General features: G+C 40.4%; 3 protein-coding genes across 3 annotated transcripts; 2 read left to right on the top strand and 1 right to left on the bottom strand.

The window, feature by feature from the left end:
* Positions 1-2,304: 2,304 nt before the first annotated feature.
* On the top strand, positions 2,305-6,157 carry LOC103833972. The gene is made up of 8 exons (XM_009110017.2): positions 2,305-2,374; positions 2,529-3,439; positions 3,524-3,871; positions 4,130-4,207; positions 4,295-4,978; positions 5,071-5,267; positions 5,349-5,433; positions 5,507-6,157. The coding sequence occupies exons 1-8, from the start codon at positions 2,305-2,307 to the stop codon at positions 6,155-6,157; spliced, it is 3,024 nt and encodes a 1,007-aa protein (XP_009108265.2).
* A 501-nt stretch (positions 6,158-6,658) lies between these two features.
* Positions 6,659-7,264, top strand: LOC103833971 (uncharacterized protein At4g04775-like). The gene is made up of 3 exons (XM_033275897.1): positions 6,659-6,814; positions 6,899-6,961; positions 7,040-7,264. The coding sequence occupies exons 1-3, from the start codon at positions 6,659-6,661 to the stop codon at positions 7,262-7,264; spliced, it is 444 nt and encodes a 147-aa protein (XP_033131788.1).
* Positions 7,265-7,825: 561 nt separating this feature from the next.
* LOC103833970 lies at positions 7,826-10,146 on the bottom strand. The gene is made up of 2 exons (XM_033275898.1): positions 7,990-10,146; positions 7,826-7,912 (listed from the first exon to the last, which is right to left on the bottom strand). Exons 1-2 carry the CDS (start codon positions 10,144-10,146, stop codon positions 7,826-7,828), a joined length of 2,244 nt encoding a protein of 747 aa, XP_033131789.1.
* Between the last annotated feature and the right edge of the window lie 8,580 nt (positions 10,147-18,726).

Consider the following 18,726-nt stretch of genomic DNA (forward strand, 5'->3'; position numbering starts at 1 on the left):
TATATGTCAGATCAAAATAAACATCGAGTCATAGTAACATGAAGCATATAATAGGAAGCAAACAAAACATCGAGTCGGGTTTGGAAGACAACCTGGAAATGGTATGTACTAAGAATATGGACAACGACATGTGTACACTTCGCTTTAAAAGTATGAGAGATAATTTAAGTACTCCTCAAATAGATTCCGGCTTGCGGCCACCTCATTGTCAAAATAAAAAATGTCCCAGAAATAGCATTGAGGTAAAGTCGACCTGCAGATCATTTTTTGAACTTTTTTTCTTGGTTTGAAACATAAAAAACGTGAATTTGTCTAAATATAATACAAAAACTGCTCACCTCCTACAAAGTTGGGGTTGATGTTGGTTGCTACCATCACTTTTGGATGGACAACACCAGCTTCCAGCCTCTTGTGGAGGAGCTCAGCAACACTGTCAAAAACGCTTACGCACAAAGTTGCATCCCTGCCAAGTAAGGACGTGGTTTTTTAAGTAAATATCAGCTCTGGTTATAAAGATACATATTAAAAAACACTGAGTAATAGTTGGTCAGAGATATTACTTATATACTCGGATGTTAACATTGTCTGACTGTGATCCTGATATCGCATACCTCACCAATGATGTCTATAAGATATGGTTATATGGTATGAGATGTCTGAATATTTAAGTTATGACTACAGACATAGTAAGGCTGGTGAAGACTTACATGGCAGCTCGAAGTTAGTATTAGCTAAAGACATGATTTGCTCAACATTTCGGAACCTGAACATCTCAGTAGGGATTGGATTAGCAACCGCTGGCACTTCAACCATCTTTCTAAACTCGTTAAGACGGATGGCTACAACAGCGGAATTACAATCTTGAAATGATTGTTGCTTCTTGCCACATCGAAGCCATTAAGCTCGTTCATAGTTACCTCCCTAAGAAGATCTTGGAATGTGTTTAGGCGATGAACATATACAGATGTTTGGATGAGAGAGGACTGCAAAAAAAGAGATTTGTAATCAGTAGGAATACATTGTAAACATAGACGACATAACAACAAAGACTAAGACATTAACTGCTATAGATACATGATCATCAAAGAGAAGCATATCAGACGCCCATTAGTTCACAAGCCTTCTTGACATTCCTTTCTTAGCAAAATCAAATCAGAGTAGACGTGTGACAACGGTCCGAGTACACGCCCTGGCTTCTGCTTGGAAAGAAAGATCTTGGAAGAGGCCATCGTTCTTGCTCGGGTGTGTCTGATTTAAGGGTAGAGAGGAGCGATGAATCTGTGGGAACCATCAAGCCAGAGATGCTTATTTCTAGGTTCGAAAATCGCGAAGAAGCTGAAGAGGATGAAGGGTTTGAAGTAATGAGACGTAGTGGGGGTCGAGTTAACAGAGATTGATTGCAAGGTTTAATGGCTTCAGATTTAAGTGAGGTGAAGCCGTTACTGAGAAGTAGGGTACGACGAAGAGAGGGCTGGAAATTGGCTGTGAAGATAGTGAATGAGTTTTCCTAGGGTCTGATATCAGGTCTAGCTTTGTATTTTAGAGAAACGGGATCGAGACTCCCGATACAATCCGACCCGTATCAACATACTTTTTATGGGCTGCGAAATGGTTTAAATGGGCTGGGAAGGTAACTTAACTTTTTTATTCCAAGCCCAGTCTGCGATGATCTGGCAGAATGAATGGTTGAGAATATTTTGCACATGTGGCACCTTTTATAACATCCAAAATTAGTCTCTTTTATATAGTGGGATGTATTAAATGTAGTTATGTTATTAGATAAGTTATTTAAGTTAACGTAACTTAATTATTTCTCTAGACGTCTCTTATTTTATCAGCTTATAATACATGTGTGAACAAGTGAAGTTATAACAATTAACTCAAATATCAATTATTCATATTACACTTACACGTTTCATTTTTGACTACTCTTCATATGAATATCAACATTTTTTATTGATCTTCATATGAATAGTTATTGGAAATTTTTACTTCCTAAGACACTTTATGTCTTATGTATTACATAAACAGGTACTTCCCACTTGAGGAGCACTTTATGTGTGGTTATTGTCTTGCATACCTTTAATGTTGACCACATTAAAGTAAGACTAACCAAAGACACCTAACCATGATTATATTTTTATAATATTTTTCAACTCTTCAGGGTTCTGTCGGAAATTAGAAAATACACAGAAACCACTTTTCTCTTTCCTAAATCCCCAACCCTAATTTCTCGAAAAGCTCTCTATTTCTTATCTTTCTCTGTATCGTTTCCGTTGGTGACACCGGATTCAAGGAAACACAATGACGAAAAGGAAGGCCAAGAAGAAACCCACGGCGACACCGGAACCGGATTCACCGCAAGACGCTTCAGGTCAGCATTTGTTCCTCCTCCTTTTCATTTTTACATCCAATAATTTTTCAAAATTATGAGAGGGTCTTTGCCACCAGATCTACGCCAGTGAAACCGTGTTTTGTCTGGTTGTCAAAATTAGGAGACTAATTACTTGCCCTGCTCCAAATTTCAGGATCTTTTCAACCAGATCTACGTCTCCCGCCACGATTATTTGCGACAGATCGATTCCCAACAAAGCGTCTTAACATCTACTCCTCACCGGAGATCCTCCCCTTCCTTCGTCATGTTCTTAGAGACACCAAGGAGTTCCAAATAATTCGAGAGTCTTGTTTCGGAAAGCTTTTCGACATACCAGCCCGTCAATGTCCAGTATCTGCTAAGCTAATTCACTCGTTTCTCACTCGCCAGCTTATCTGTCTACCCAAAAATACGCTTTGGTCTGTTTTTGGTGGGAACCCTCTCCGCTATGGTCTTCAAGAGTTTGGGACTGTAACTGGTCTGAATTGCTCCTCTTTCCCTGAAGGATATCACCCCGACACCGCAAAGTCAGTTGTTGCGGGAAAAGACGAAGTCTGGAAGAGACTGTTTGGGAAGAAGACGATGGTAACGATTGCCGAACTTTGTCTGATGCTTGAAGAGGATAAGAAGATGGATCATTGGAAGAAGATACATATAGCTTTATTCATCATTGTCGACGGTGTTCTCATTGCTCACAAACAACCAGCACGCACCACTCCTCGATATGTCAAGATGCTTAAAAATCTCAAAACTTTCTTTGCCTTTCGTTGGGGCAGAAAATCATTCGTGAAGACCATCTCATGCATGAAACCACCCAAACCGTCTCTCAAAAACAGCAACGATCCTGTTTCTTGGCTTGTTCGAAAGCTCAAACAAGACTCTTTCAGACTTCAAGGCTTCCCTTTGACATTTCAATTGGTGGCATTTCGCGCCATCCCCCAGCTATTATCTTTCATTCCTGCTCAACCCGACCAGCGCACACTCATGGACTTAGAAGATGGTTATCTACCACAACACAAATCTATCGATTCTATCAGTATCCGCCGTGTTGAATTCTCCTCGGATGTAAGTCATCATGTTATTATATCTTACTGCCTTTACATTGAACATAAAATGTTTAATTCACTTATGCACGCTCCACTGTCTCAGCTTGCTGTCTCACCGATTATACCTATTGAAAGCCAACCGCAGTCTGGCTGGGGAGAGTGGCCCAACGACCCCAAGGATGACTGTGTAATATACATGGAACAATTGATAGCTGATCAGTTCACTTTCAACAAAGGGATGTGGCCAGCTGGTGTCACAACCGAGCCTTTGCTAAATAAGCCTAAAGCTCGTGGTCATCGAAAGGGCATGTTTCCGACTCGGGTTAAGCAATCTCTCAAACCAAAGAAGGTCATCAAGAAGGAGACGTCCTCAAGGAAGCAAAGGCGCATCTGTTCGTACTTTACACGTTCAAGTGTCGCCAGTTTCACCAACGAACAGCTCTCGGAAATGGTGTTGAAACTTCAAAAGCAGATGAAGCAGCTGCACAAACTCTTGCAAAAAAAAGAAGAAGATATCTCATCCAATGCAAAGATCATTCCATACACTTATATCCCGTAGCAAGAAACCCGCGACATCTCATAAGGCTAGACATGAAGCACCAATCCATCAGGTATTTTTTTTCTAGTTTTTGTTCTTCATATCGACCCATACTTTTTTAATAAACCAAAGAGTTCTTTAATGACTTCACCTTTAAAATTATTATTTTAGGATGCTCCCGACACATCTCACCATCAACATCAGCCTGATCAGGCACCACCACTCGATGATGATCATCCAACTGATAAGGTTTTGTTCAATCAAACTCTGTTTCTCATACATTGGAAAAACTTTCACTTATTATTGCTTACACAGTCTGTTTTGTTACGGTTGTAGGATGTGGATGCAATGGAGACAGATGAGCAACCATCCAGCCAGTCACCTATCATAAGTCAGTATGCAGTTTATCTACAACGTCAGGCTTCTGTAAGCCTGAACACTCCTCTTCAAATGACTCCAAACGACTCGCGCCCACGCACCCCTACTCCTTTCAGCTTCCCTGGTCGTGTGGAAACCATCCACACACCAACTGTCCACGGCCTTTCCGACCACAACCACACCCCCATCCACACATCCCCTGACCACAACCCAGACTCTGAGATGATCCCTCCTGACGAGAATACCACCAACACGATTCCTGAGGACGACATCCAGACAACTCCTGCTCCGGAGGAACCTAACCAGCCCATCGTTCCACCTCATCCTCACAGACACCCCAACAGCCCCGAGATTCATCACATTCTATGTCATGGTCTCAGGATATATGATCCCATCTCCCCAGACCCACCTCTTTCCAACCCACCAATATTCGACTCTACAATTGGTCCATCTTCTGCGCCAGATATTCCGTTACGATTGTCACCACTGCCTTTTACACCACTTACCTCAGCGGCTAAGCGTAATGATAGTGGTTTAGGTTTCCTCTCTCACACAGCCACACCCAATGCTTTTGCAGCCACAGCTTTAACCTCTCCACCAGTGATAGGACGTCCAACAATCGTACCTTCACCAGCTGATGAGGTATCGTTTTTTCCATCCCTTTGTCCACTTCCACACTCACAATTCCTCTGTGTTCATCATGTTAATTACATGTTGCTATGTAAACATTACAGTCTCAGGGTGATGATGAGGCAGTTATCGACCTCACACAGACAAAAGACCCCCTGAGGCACGTTCCATGTATGGAAGAGAACCATCTGGCCAAAGAATTATTCAGTTCTCCACTTGTTCCTGCTATAGCCCTCATCAGCCCACTCCCACAGATGGAATGGGACCTGTTTGAGAAAATTCTTAAAACAAACATTAACGTGTAAGTTTTGCTAACACTGAACCACTCTTATTACATGTTCACATTGTTCCTCATATCCTATCAATCCTTTTTGCATCGCAGATACCATACTACCCGGTTTGAATTTGAATTTTCCAACAAATCTCTTCTCCAATTAGCAGAACCAAAGCAATGGACAACAACCTATGTAAGTCCTGATCTCTGATTCTTTTTTCCTGGTCTCAATGCTGTTTAAAAACTCACGGTCAGTTTTCCCACAGCAAATGGAATTGCTTGTTCACATGCTTTCCGCGCGACACTCAGACATACTACAAAGGGAACATGCAGCCTTCGCCCCACCCTTTCTAGCAAAAATTATTCAGGACAACCATGTCGATTTCAGCAAGTCTAGAAAGAAAAACACTTTCGTCTGGGATGCTAATTTGGTCGACATTGTTCTCCTTCCCGGTCAGAAGTGGATGGAAGATGTCCACACAATCTACACTCCTATGCTCTGGAACGACTCTCACTGGGTGGGCCTAGCAATCAACCTAGACTTGGGGTTGGTTGAAATACTTGATCATATTCCTTCTTTATACGGCGTCAGGCGAGTCGCGAAGTTCATGAAGCCTTTGGTCGATTCTCTTCCTTACGTTGTCAAGAAAGTCGCTATGTGTGAGCATACCCAATTCCGTGGACTGAAGCCGTTTATGTGGAAACGCATTCCAGACCTGTACACAAACACTCGCTATGGTGACTGCGGACCTGTCAGTATGAAGTTCCTAGAGATGCACGCCCATGGTGACCCACCCCCTCAGATGAGCAGCATCACAGATTGCATTGTGGACAACATACGCAAGCAGTATGCGATGGACATCTACAAGACCATTGTCTTGCCTTCTTATTATGCTGCACGCTTCACTGATGCTTAGACGATATCACCTATTTCCCTCCCCTTTTTTGTGTACTATTTGGGAGTTTTCGGATTCTGCTTCTGTTGTAACGCAGTGCTCTTCGTCATGTTTCTGTCAAAAACTTAACGCTCTCTATCACTTTCAAACTCTATCTAAACTTTCTTATGCTTACTACTTACCTTTTATTGTGTTTCTATAGCTTAGAATATGGTCACGTCAATTGTGGATGATGCATTCTTACATATTAGATCCACATCCACATAAACATACTTTCACGTCGACAAACAGACCAACCGGTTAATGTAGAATATTCGATTTCCTCGAATTGATTTTGCAAGACCAACAAATATAATGAAACTTTTTTTGGTTAACCTCCTCCAAAATGCAGCCGGAACTCAAACAAAAGTTCGTTTCCATTTAATAATCTCACCTACCAAAATCCCTAGCCAGATCTGATTTCATATTCTCCTTTTACGTCTTCCTCTTGTTTTTAGAAAATTCTCAAACAAATACGCAAACATGAGCTCTTCCTCATCTTCCTCACTATCCAACACAAGGAGTCAAACTGTTGGCATCCCAACTATCTGTTGGTGTGGATCGAAGCTGACTACATACGGGGCTCAGACGAAGGAGAATCTCTTCCGAAGGTTTTACCGATGCAAATTAGGCGTACAAGTATGCTCCAACAACTTTTCTTAACACACTGCTGCTAGTTCCTAGCGCCAATGTACTGGACTAGTCTTTTCTTGTAACTTTCAGAGGAAAACAGAGCACTACTTGTTCAAATGGGTTGACGAGGCCATTGTTGACGAGGTTAACATGGTAGATGCTAAACATAATCAGCTAAAGGAAGATGTGGACTCATTCAAGATCTACACTACATAACGTCTCGAAAAACAGGCAATACAATTCGACAAAGCCTTCATTCAGCTCAATAGTCTGATTGCTGACAAAGCTACTAGCTCAGGGACAAACGACAACTCAACTATTGCCACAGAAGATACCCTACAGTCACCCAATCAGCCCTCCGATGCAAATAACTCTCGGGCACAACTTATCAACATTGCTGTTGCAGCCATTGCAGTCGGAACAATGGCATGGATTTACGCCAAGATCACTAACTAGTCCCCGATCTATTTAGTTTGTTTACTCCAACAAATGTATCACCCTGCTTATGTTTTATGGACAACTCTTTCTGCATCCATTAACTCTTGTGTTTTGTAATGTAATGCTCTTTTCTATCTACGCTTTAAACGTTCGAATCATCATGCCCATTTCGCAGTTTCGTTAAGTTCATCAACTTGTTAGCCTTATCACATGTATCATCCTACTCACACTATATGAATCTTCATAAACATTTGTCCACGTCCACATATAATTTAACTTCGTAAAAATTCGTGTGATAATTTAACTTAAAAAGATGTGCAATCAAACTTGTACACGTCCACAGATAAATAAAATTCAAAAAAATTCGTTCACAACTTCGTAAAGTTTGCTCCGTTAAGTTTGCTCTTAAACCGTAGAACCCAACAACAACTACAAGAACAACTAACATAAGTTGCAAAATACAGAGAAGCGCCACAATAGTTTTTCAATCTCCGAAAAAGGGCCATTTAGAACACCAAGCATGTCTTTCCAACCAACCAGCAAATGATCCACAACAAAAAAATCTTCCAAAACAAACTATTAGATGGGGTTGGCGCAGTTCGTGCGATTGTGCCCATACCCTCCACACCTACCACACCTGTTCTGCACAAGTTTCTTCTTTGGAACCTACATGATCACAACAACACCATCACCCAAACAGCAATTCAAACCAAAATATCTTTATATACAAAACGTAACCTCACCCGTATCTCCCCAGTCGATGGGATGCGTGTCTTGCGACGACGTCCAGCTTGCCTTTTTGTGATTGGAGGGTACACAACCATACTACTAACCTCTTCAGGTATGTCAACATCCCTTGGGTCTTCCTCTGGACTGATCACCCTTGCATATGTCTCTCGCCACACCGTTGTCTTGTACCAATGCCCGCACAATGTATCGTAAGGCACTCCAAGCCCGTCCGCTGCCAGCATCGCATGTCCGCAAGGAATTTTGATATTATCAAAATACTTACAACTACACTTCTTCTCAGCAAGCATTACCTTATCTGATTTGCTAAATTTTCCCACTATCTGGCTCGTCCAGTTATTCACAGCATTTATGCTACTTCCTTTAACAGTTGCCATGTTTTTTGTCATCTCTTTGTCCACTTCCACACTCACAGCCCCTCTGTGTTTCTCTGATTTTTTCCTCCTAGCACTAAACCACCTCGTCATTATCCTCTGAATAAACTTTACCAACTCATAAATGTTCGCCCCCCTCCCTTCCAAAAGCGCTTTGTTCAGCTGCTTAGCAATATTGCTAGTCATGATGTTATACCTTTCACCGGTGAAATTAGCGCGGGACCATTTAGCAACACCAATCTTACCAAGATATACCCCGCATGCACTGTTAGTGGCACGGATCTTCGCATAGAGTTCTTTGTACTCTTTAGGCATATGGGCCATCGCTGCAGCCGTCACCATTTGCGCTAAGTGTTTGCTAGAGAACCTAGAGTTCACATTCCTAGCCAAATGAACTATGCAAGCTCCATGCTTTGCTTGAGGATAAATCTTACTCACTGCATTGGAAATACAAACAGCCCTGTCAGATATTATGGCAAGCGTAGGAGAATCCCACAAAATCCTCTCAACTTTTTGCAAAAACCATGTCCACGCATCCTCATCCTCACTGTCCACAACAACAAATGCTAAAGGAAAGATCTGAAAATTTGCATCCTGACCACTGGCGGTTAACAAAACACCTTTATACTTTCCACTTAGATGTGTACCATCTATCACCAAAACATGCCTTAGCTTCCTGAACCCACTGATGGAAGCACCAAATGCGAGAAACAAGTACATGAAACGTTCATCACCATCTTCATCTACATCTGTCTCCAAATCAGCAATTGTACCAGGATTGGCAAGCTTGAGCATGTGAAGATACTCTGGCAGCTTCAAATAGGCGTCCTCATCGGACCCTCGCACACTTAATATTGCTTTGTCCTTCGCCCTATAGCACTTCATGTAAGAGGCATTTACACGGAGGTCCTCCAAAAGAAGTTTCTGCAAATCACGAGCCACTGGTGCCTTACCCGGGTCTCCGAACTTTGCCTTGTACACTGCTGCAATAACCCGAGATGTTGCTCTCGACTTGTAGCCCTGTCTGAATTCAATGGGGCAGATATGATCAAGCTGCGCCTTCCTTATCTCATAGAAACCACAACCCCTTATTTCATGTGCTGTCACACGCCATTCACACCTTTTATCTGGACACTCCACCACAAAAGAACCAACTTTCGTCCTTGTCTGAGTAAACTTGAACTGCTTCTTAATTGCATATATCGCGAGAGCGATCTGACAATCTTGCTTACTACCAAACACTTTCTCCACAACTATTTGGCCGTCATTTACATCAACATCCATGTCGGGGATTTCTGCAGCGTCGTATTCTGTATCATCAAACATTGGGGGGATGTCAAACTCCTCATCGTCAATATCTGCAAGCTTACGTGTTGGTTTAGCGCTCATGTTTCCACCTACAGCATCCTCACTCCCGCCTCCATTCCAAGGATTACAATCCTCTGGCTTCATCATGTGTGCTTCCCTTTCACCTCCGCCTTGGCCACCAACCTCAACATAGTGGTCAAAAGCACTTCCGGTATCACAAAAGTATGATCCTGGCCCTGTCTTTTTCTTCAGCCCTTCAACAATCTCATCCTCGTTGAACACAACATTAACAGCATCGGAACCACCATAGTCGCCACCTAAAAGCGGTTCCCAAAACTCCCTGTCATAACCCCTTGGCCTCACTTCTATCTCCTCCACATCTTCTTCCAAAGTTCCTTCTGCCTCGGTCTCCGCACTGTAACTACTATCACCCACATCTTTGCTGCTTTCTCCTTCATGGCTTTCACCCATTAATTTTTCTTATACTTTCTCTACCTCCCGTACAAAATCAACATCATCAGCAAGGTTTATGACCTTCGTCTTTGAAGCAGCAGATGGCCATAACCCCTTCTTCGAGGAACCGTTAGGGAACTTTGCAGTATCTGGTGACAAAAACTTGGCCGCATCGGGTGACACAAACCCCATACCAGAATCATCCACAACATCAGTGTCCACAACCTTCTTTAACGCTTCAAACCGAGCAAACAGATTCATCGCACCTTTCACTTTCAAGTGTTGGCAGAAATACTTCACACCTCCATCACTAGTAACCAGCACCGGTGGGGTCCTAATCCCAGTCGCAAGCTCCAGACTTGTTGGTGGCCAGTAGCTCAACGTAACACTGAACTGCGCTTCATCCATTTTAAACTCACGGAGAACATTTCTTTTAAGTTCCTGGAAACCAATACCCTCGTAAACCGCCACCATACGACCGATCTGATGCTTCTCAATGACAAAATCCCATTTACCTCCATCTCCACAGACCCAGTCTCCGCTTAGAACCAAACACTGCTCGTCCATGTCTCCAATCCTGTTTCGTTCAAGATTAATAATTTAACGACACGTTAGCAATGTTGAGGAATCCCCAGATCTATATCAGTCCCAAGATGAATGCTAAGCTCACCTTTCTCCTGCAGTGCGTTCCTCACGCCGAAAGCAACGACACACAAGCATTTAATACAAAACCTACTCCTTACATACATAACAACCCCCCACCATTAGATCGAGATCCATCCAACGGCTATTATGTCTCCCTCTATCCTAGAAACCAACCTTAATAACTCCTCTAAGGAAACATATTTGGTCCCCACAATATGGACAAGATTTTATATTATAAATATGTGAACATCCGTGTCTTTTCCTTAACCAAGGCTGAGGGGTAACTCTGTAAAACAACAGTGGGAAGAGAGGGAACAATATGTCCCTCAAGTGCAAAGTGCCTTATCTTGTCAAAAAAGAGAACAAAGTGCCTTATCTTGTCAAAAAAAAAAATTTCACATGAATAGCTGCATTTCTTTATACGTCTTTTGTTCTAAAATTGTCTAGTTTTTTTTAAAGAAAAATTGAAATGTTAAGAAACAAAGAAGTAATATAAATTAATATTCAAATTGTATATTGATTTTTTAAAACATTTATTTTCACGATTACCTTTTAATATTTTGTCTTTTATTTTTAAAAATATACTAAATTTTACAGTATTTTAGTAATCTTTTAAAAAGGACTTCAAATATAGTAAAAAATTAATATGTTCAAGGGGCATAATTTTTTTGTACGCTTTAGGCGTCATATGTAGCCGGACTGGCACTGCCTCCAGCTAACACCATCCCACTCCATAGCCTGAAACCGAACATCATGTATAGAATGAAACTTGGGTCTCGGCGACTACAATGGGACTAGAACACCGAACGGTGACGTCAAGAGTTGCAAGTTCAATCACCAGCACGACCTTCGTCACCATCGGCGCTAGAAAATCAAACTTCTTGTTGCGCATCATCTCCGAGAACTGGAGCTTGAAACTCTCTCTTCCGCACATCACACCACACCTCCAACCGTCTCACCGCCGCCAGGGAAGGTAGATCCGGAGTTGCCATCTTTTCGCATCATGCACGGTTACTGTGGACAGGGGCGTCCGTGAACCAAGCAAACTGAAACATAGGCCTTGGGCTCCCACTTCCATAGGGCCCCTAATTTTAAAAAAATTTCAATGCAGTTGTTTAATTTTTTGTAGCTTTTTCATAAACAGATAAAAGTTGCCGAGAAAAGCAAAGGAAAAATAATCTATAGAAGATATTTAGGTAAACTGGGACCCACAACTAATTAAAAGAATAAAAAATGTTAATTTTTCACTGCAACATTTCTTCTTCCTTCTCTTGCCTTTTCACACTACATTGCTTTTGAACTACTAAAATCGTTTTGAACAAGAATGTGTTATTATATTTCTATAATGTTGAGTATAAACAGGGCCCCGTTTATCTTGTTGTTTATGGCCCCGAGTAATTCAGGACCGCCCCTGACTGTGGAGCAGGGGTGGATCTACATACACTATATTGGGGTCAGCTGACCCCACAAAAATCACAAAATCTGGTTATATATGTTTATAAAGTTAGTGACTGCACCCGGTAAAAAATTACTCATGAATCCACTCATTTCGGTCTAAGTCTCTTACACGTTCTTTATTTACTTTTTTTTTCTTGCTCTATCTTATTAAATACTTGAGTTATTAACACAAATAGTCACTTTTTGTGTTTTTATTACATATTAAGACATTTTCCACTACTAAGGTAGTTTCTTAGTGGTTATTTACTTTGATACTCCCTAACTAAAGTTCAACTTGATGTTTGTGTTTGGTTGCTGTTTTTCAGTTTAATATTTTCAAATTTTAAAATAATTGAAATGGTGGAACCCAAAAAATGAGTAAACTGAATTTAATATTTACCTTATCATTTTCTTAACTTTTTAGGATACAAAATATAAAACTTTTCTAAAAAAAGGTGAAATAGTTCACTCCCAGAGACATGTTTGAGAAGACAACGGAAACGGTTGTCTAATATGGCTTCACGGAAAAAACAAACGGGCAAAGAGAGAATCGACGGTGAGGAACCTTTGCTCATTCCCTACACTCTCAACCAGGAGATGGAATCCTCTGCGCCGGAGTATCTCCACCGCCGTGTCTCGCCGCCAGGTTGCGGATGCCAAGGCTACGACTTCAGATTCTGATTACTCTCCGACACGAAGCAGAAGCAACGAGCAGAGGGAGCGATTATGCTTCTTGGATGCGACTACTGTCACTAACTGATTTAATGGAGTTTTCCAAAAAGGGAGAAGATGATTGATACTTACCTAAACCCTTGCTACTGTTCTTGGAAGGTCATTTCTCTTCTCAATAGTTCTTTTCCCTTGTTGTTTTATACATATATTAGAACTTATTGATTCGACTATAATCTTGGTATTTTTGGTTGACTTGACTTGCTTTTCAGAGGCTGCATCTTTAGTTTTTCTTCTTTTAACTCCTAATGAAGAAAGTTCTAATTGCTCGTTCTGTCCAGTCCTCATCTTTTCTACCAAGCTTGGTAGTTTCATCTTTGTTTACAAATCTGTTATGAATTTGAATGTTTAACATGTGTGAATAAAAATAGCATCCACATGTATGTATGTTTCACCAAATATAGTTCACAAAAATAGGCACTTGTGCACAAAAATAGCCACTTGTGTATAGTTTTATTTTTAAAATAATACAATATATATTTGTATTATTTTTGTGTACACGAATACATTGGGTGATGTGTACACAATGTCAGCTTCATTGTATTTACAAAATTTTCTTATACATGAGGAGAAAGAAAGATGGACAAAAGAACTCTAATATTTGATGTATGAAACAGAAGATGGGCAATAAAGATAGGAGTTTAACATTGTCTATATGTACATGTGTTTGTCAACTGTACACATGTACACTGGTTTGCAAATGTCGTGTGTATATTTGTTTACAAATGTCCACATGTACATTGGTACATATGTGTATATTGTAGACTTAAATTTGGCATGAACATATTTATCTGAAACAGAAAAACCAATGAAGCTTTATACGGCAGCAATGGCAGCAATGGCAGAGAACTTCGATGCCTCAATGTACACTTGGAGATGAAGCTTATGCTCTTTTGGGAGATGCATAGAAGTTCGATGCCACAAAGCATGAAACACAGATGAAGCAGTTTGAGAAAGATCAAGAAGCTACTCATCTTTCTTGTGTTATGTATAGGTTAAAACTTGGTAATTGCGTGTAACTTAGGATTTTTCTCTCTAATGAATATATTTTCTTTTATATTTACAAATTTTCTGGTACATGAGGAAGAAGGTGAGTGGAATAATTGTAAAAGCCAGAACACCGGACTGACATAAACGATAAAATAAGAAACGATGTTAAGGAAATATACGAATGTAAAGACGAATACAAGAACGATAAGAAATCGTATTCGCAAAGAGACATGGAGTCGAGATATGATCTCTTTCCTTAACTCAAAATATTCGCTCCGTTAGTGAGACGGAACTGTACGAATATAGAGTCCCAGGATAAAACCATGGCAGACGAATCACGCTTCACTCGTGATCGCCCTATCGAACTATAAACTCTACGAAACACTCTCGCAAAATAGACTTACGCAGAGGGATTTTTGCTGTTGGATTTTGATACGGAAAAAGTTAGAGAAATGAGAAGAGAGACGAGTTGTATTTAAAAGGATGGACGAGGAGCGACTTCCCGTAACTGTTGCATAACGTGCGCATGTTAGTGGGGATTTGGCAAAGATCTCGGGAAGTTTAAGTTACAAACTTATTCCCCAAGACTCGCTCTCTCTCTCTCTCTCTCTTATCTCGTTTAAATATCTCGAGAGGATGAACTGCATGACGTTTTTATTTTATAGACAAACTGCTTGTCGTTTTAAAATAAAATGCATGTTGTTTTTGAGATTTTAAATGGCAAAGTGTTGAGCTTAACTTGGTCCAAAAAAATAATTCTTATCGGGCCAAAGGCCCACCCAAGCCCAAGCCCAAGCCCACGCCCGAGCCGAGCCAAGCCGAGCCGAGCCGAGCCGAGCCGGACGGCGGCGGCGGCGCGCGCGTGGGAGCTCACTCTTCCTCTGAGCCGTTTAATCTAGTGTAAGTGTATACACTTATATATACTGCTCGTTTTCTCCTCATGTAACCGATGTGGGATGTTTTTAAAACTCCTTCATTAAAGTCATGAAAGGCTTCTTGAGTTAACTCCCGCAGGCCCATTTCTTTTCATCATTTCCAATTTTTTATTAAAGCCATTGGGCTTAATAAATTGGTCCAACAATCCCCAACATGAATAGAAATGACTCTATACATATGCAGACTAAATGCAGACTCGATAGACTCTAAAAAACTATACTTATTCTAATCCTGACTAGACTAGACAGACTTATCGAGAGTGTTTGCGAAAAATTCACTGTGTTTGAGTTGGTGGCATTTTTAAGCCTTGAACCACTCATAGTTAATATCTGTCGGGTTTACTTTACCAGAAGGTGAACATGATGTCTTGAACCAACCAGTGTTTTATGTAAACCGAGACAACAGGCATAACGCAGCTTCATTTTCTCGTAGAACTTAGTTCTCTATTGTGTTCATTGTGGCCCTGAACTATTCCTGGTTTTCATGAGTGAACTTAGAGAATATAGCCTTGCATTCATTCTCCTAGAAACGGCCCCATTTCACACTCATTAGGTGATTGACCATGAAAAGTATTGAGTAATACTCCTCTCAGAAGCTATGGAATCATTAAAAGCTTATGCTTATCCTTCACACATTTGTTAGCACTTTTATCATCTTAGGAGCTGGGAAGAGACTACTTATCTCAAGTGCTTTGGTTAGATTCTGTTTGATTTTGTTTTCCCTTTGAACCTACGTCTTGGGATCTCCAGTCATGATAGGTAGGGTTGCAATCAAGCATCCTCATTCGTTATAGGCTTTAAACCCATTCCTTTTGATGATTTAGCAACAACATCTTGTGACAACCCTTTAGTAAATGGATCCGCTAGGTTGTCAGCCGATTTGATGTAGTCTATTGTAATTACACCAGTTGAGATAAGTTGTCTAATAGTTTTATGTCGTCTTCTGATGTGACGAGATTTACCATTGTAGAGATTATTCTCAGCCCGAGCTATAGCTGATTGACTATCACAATGTATGCGTATAGCTGGCACAGGTTTCTCCCACATAGGAATATCTTCCAAAAAATTTCTAAGCCATTCAGCTTCTTCTGCTGCTTTGTCTAAGGCTATGAACTCAGATTCCATGGTTGATCTGGCTAACACTGTTTGTTTGGTAGATTTCCATGATTTTGCTGCTCCACCTAGTGTAAAGACATATCCACTCGTGGATTTTGAGTTTTTAGAATCAGATATCCAGTTAGCATCACTGTATCCTTCTAAAACTGCTGGTTATTTACCATAGTGAAGCCCAAAATCTTTGGTGTAGCGCAAGTAATTGAGTACCCTCGTTATAGCTTTCCAGTGTGTATGACCTGGATTACTAGTATATCGACTAAGTACGTTTACTGCATGCGCTAGATCTGGTCTAGTACAATTTGTCAAGTACATGAGACTTCCGATCACACGTGCGTACTCGTTTTGTGAAACCGCTTCACCTGAATTCTTTGTCAAGTGCATTTGGGGATCTAATGGAGTTTTTGCCGTACTATTAGAGTAATTTTTAAATCTCTCTAATATTGTTTGAGCATAATGAGATTGGGTTAAGATAATTCCGTTTGAATTTCTTGTGACTTTAACCCCGAGAATTACATCTACTAATCCCAAGTCTTTCATCTCAAATGTCCCTTTGAGCATGTTCTTAGTTTGATTGATAATGTCTTTATTGCTTCCAATAATGAGCATATCATCTACATATAGACATAGCAAAACATACGCATTTTTGGTAGTTTTGTAGTATATGCATTTGTCACATTCATTTATTTTGAAACCATTTGACATCATTGTATTGTCAAATTTTTCGTGCCATTGTTTAGGAGCTTGTTTAAGCCCATAAAGAGACTTTACAAGTCGACATACTTTGTCTTCTTGTCCGGGAATGACAAAACCTTCAGGTTGTTTCATGTAAATTTCCTCTTCTAAATCACCATTTAGAAAAGCAGTTTTTACATCCATTTGATGGATTTCTAGGTCTCTTAAGGCTGCGATTGCTATCATCAGTCTTATTGATGTTATTCTCGTCACTGGAGAATATGTATCAAAATAGTCAAGGCCTTCTTTTTGTCGGAATCCTTGAACTACAAGCCTAGACTTGTATTTTCCACCAGGTTTGCGTGTCATTATCCATTTATTCCCTAATGCTTTGCAGCCAGGTGGTAAATCCGTTATGTAATACGTATAATTTTGCATAATCGAATCTAATTCACTCCTGACAGCTTCGTTCCAAAATGGAGCTTCTGGTGAAGCCATGGCTTCTGCCAAAGTTTTTGGAGCATTTTCTACTAAAAATGCCATTAGGAAATCTTCTCCAAAAGATTTTTCCTTTCGAGCTCTTTTTCTTCTTCGAGGTTCATCTTTTTCTTCATTTTCTGAAATATCATTTATAGAAATCTCGACGCTTGTCTCAGTTTCTGAGTTCTTGTCATTGTCTCTTTCTTCTCGAGTTCGTTTTGAACCTTGTTTTTCCCTATATGGAAAAATATTTTCAAAGAAAGATGCATTTCTTGATTCCATGACTGTATTTTCATGAATATCTGATATTTCAGATTTATGTACCAGAAATCGATAAGCATTACTGTTATGTGCATATCCGATGAAGATGCAATCCACTGTTTTAGGTCCAATAGTGACATTCTTTGGTGGCGGTACCGCAACTTTTGCCAGGCACCCCCACACTTTGAGGTATTTATACGAAGGTAAATTACCTTTCCATAATTCATATGGAGTTTTGCCAGTTATTTTGTGTGGAATTTTGTTGAGGATATAATTAGTGGTAAGAAACGCTTCCCCCCACATGTTCTGGGGTAACCCAGATTCCTGCAACATAGCATTCATCATCTCTTTTAGAGTTCGATTTTTTCGTTCAGCAACTCCATTAGATTCTGGTGAGTAAGGAGCTGTAGTTTGATGGATTATTCCATGTTCTTTACAGAATTCATTGAACGGACCATCATACTCGCCTCCTCTGTCGATTCTAACTACTTTAATAGTTGTTTTAAGCTGATTTTCAACCTCGAGTTTAAATTCTTTAAATTTTTCTAAGGTTTCATCTTTGCTATGTAATAAATAAACATAACAATATTTTGTGCAGTCATCTATGAAGATCACAAAGTACTTTTTACCACCTCTAGTTTGTAAGTATTTTAAATCACATAAATCAGTGTGAATTAAATCTAGAGGTTTATTAGTTCTTTCAACACGAGGTGATGGCGTTTTTGTGAGCTTAGCCTGTACGCATACTTCACATTTTTGTTTACTTGTTTTGCATTTAGGAATTAGATTTAAATTTATTAATCTTTGTATAGACTTGTAGTTTACATGGCCTAATCTTTCATGCCATATATTAAAAGACTCAACCAAATAAGCAACTGGCTCTTTCTTATTCATTGAAACTTTTGGAGCTACAACTTTTGGAGTGACTGTCATTACATTCAGCTTGACAAGTCCACCCTTAATATAACCCCTACCCAAATACATCCCATTCTTCCTAATCACCAGCTTATCCGCCTCAAAACTTGTGGCGAATCCATTCTTGCTGAGCAAGGTTCCCGAGACCAGGTTCTTCCTCATGTCAGGCACATGCTTCACATTCGTCAGAGTGACCTCATGTCCAGATGTCATCTTCAAAATCACATTGCCGCGTCCTTCAATCTTGGAGACTGCAGTGTTTCCCATCTTGAGCTTCTCCTCAGTCTTGCTTTTCTGATAGGTGCTGAACATCGCTCTATCAGTGCAAATGTGGGTGGTTGCACCAGTGTCATACCACCATTCCTTGGGGTTGTTGCTTTCAACCATGTTGGCTTCAGTCACCACAGCAACGAGATCC

Source organism: Brassica rapa, chromosome A07 (genome assembly GCF_000309985.2).
Source record: "Brassica rapa cultivar Chiifu-401-42 chromosome A07, CAAS_Brap_v3.01, whole genome shotgun sequence".
Classification (NCBI taxonomy): Eukaryota; Viridiplantae; Streptophyta; class Magnoliopsida; order Brassicales; family Brassicaceae; genus Brassica; species Brassica rapa.

Bases quoted from the DNA above. Each gene is read 5' to 3' on its own strand.
- LOC103833972 (XM_009110017.2), top strand. From the start codon at position 2,305: ATGACGAAAAGGAAGGCCAAGAAGAAACCCACGGCGACACCGGAACCG. The intron at 3,872-4,129 runs GTGTTGAAACTT...TTATTATTTTAG, and splicing joins ACGAACAGCTCTCGGAAATG to GATGCTCCCGACACATCTCA. The intron at 5,434-5,506 runs GTAAGTCCTGAT...GTTTTCCCACAG, and splicing joins AGCAATGGACAACAACCTAT to CAAATGGAATTGCTTGTTCA.
- LOC103833971 (XM_033275897.1), top strand. From the start codon at position 6,659: ATGAGCTCTTCCTCATCTTCCTCACTATCCAACACAAGGAGTCAAACT. The intron at 6,815-6,898 runs GTATGCTCCAAC...TGTAACTTTCAG, and splicing joins GATGCAAATTAGGCGTACAA to AGGAAAACAGAGCACTACTT. The intron at 6,962-7,039 runs GTAGATGCTAAA...CTCGAAAAACAG, and splicing joins TTGTTGACGAGGTTAACATG to GCAATACAATTCGACAAAGC.
- LOC103833970 (XM_033275898.1), bottom strand. From the start codon at position 10,146: ATGGGTGAAAGCCATGAAGGAGAAAGCAGCAAAGATGTGGGTGATAGT. The intron at 7,913-7,989 runs GTGAGGTTACGT...GTGATCATGTAG, and splicing joins CATCGACTGGGGAGATACGG to GTTCCAAAGAAGAAACTTGT.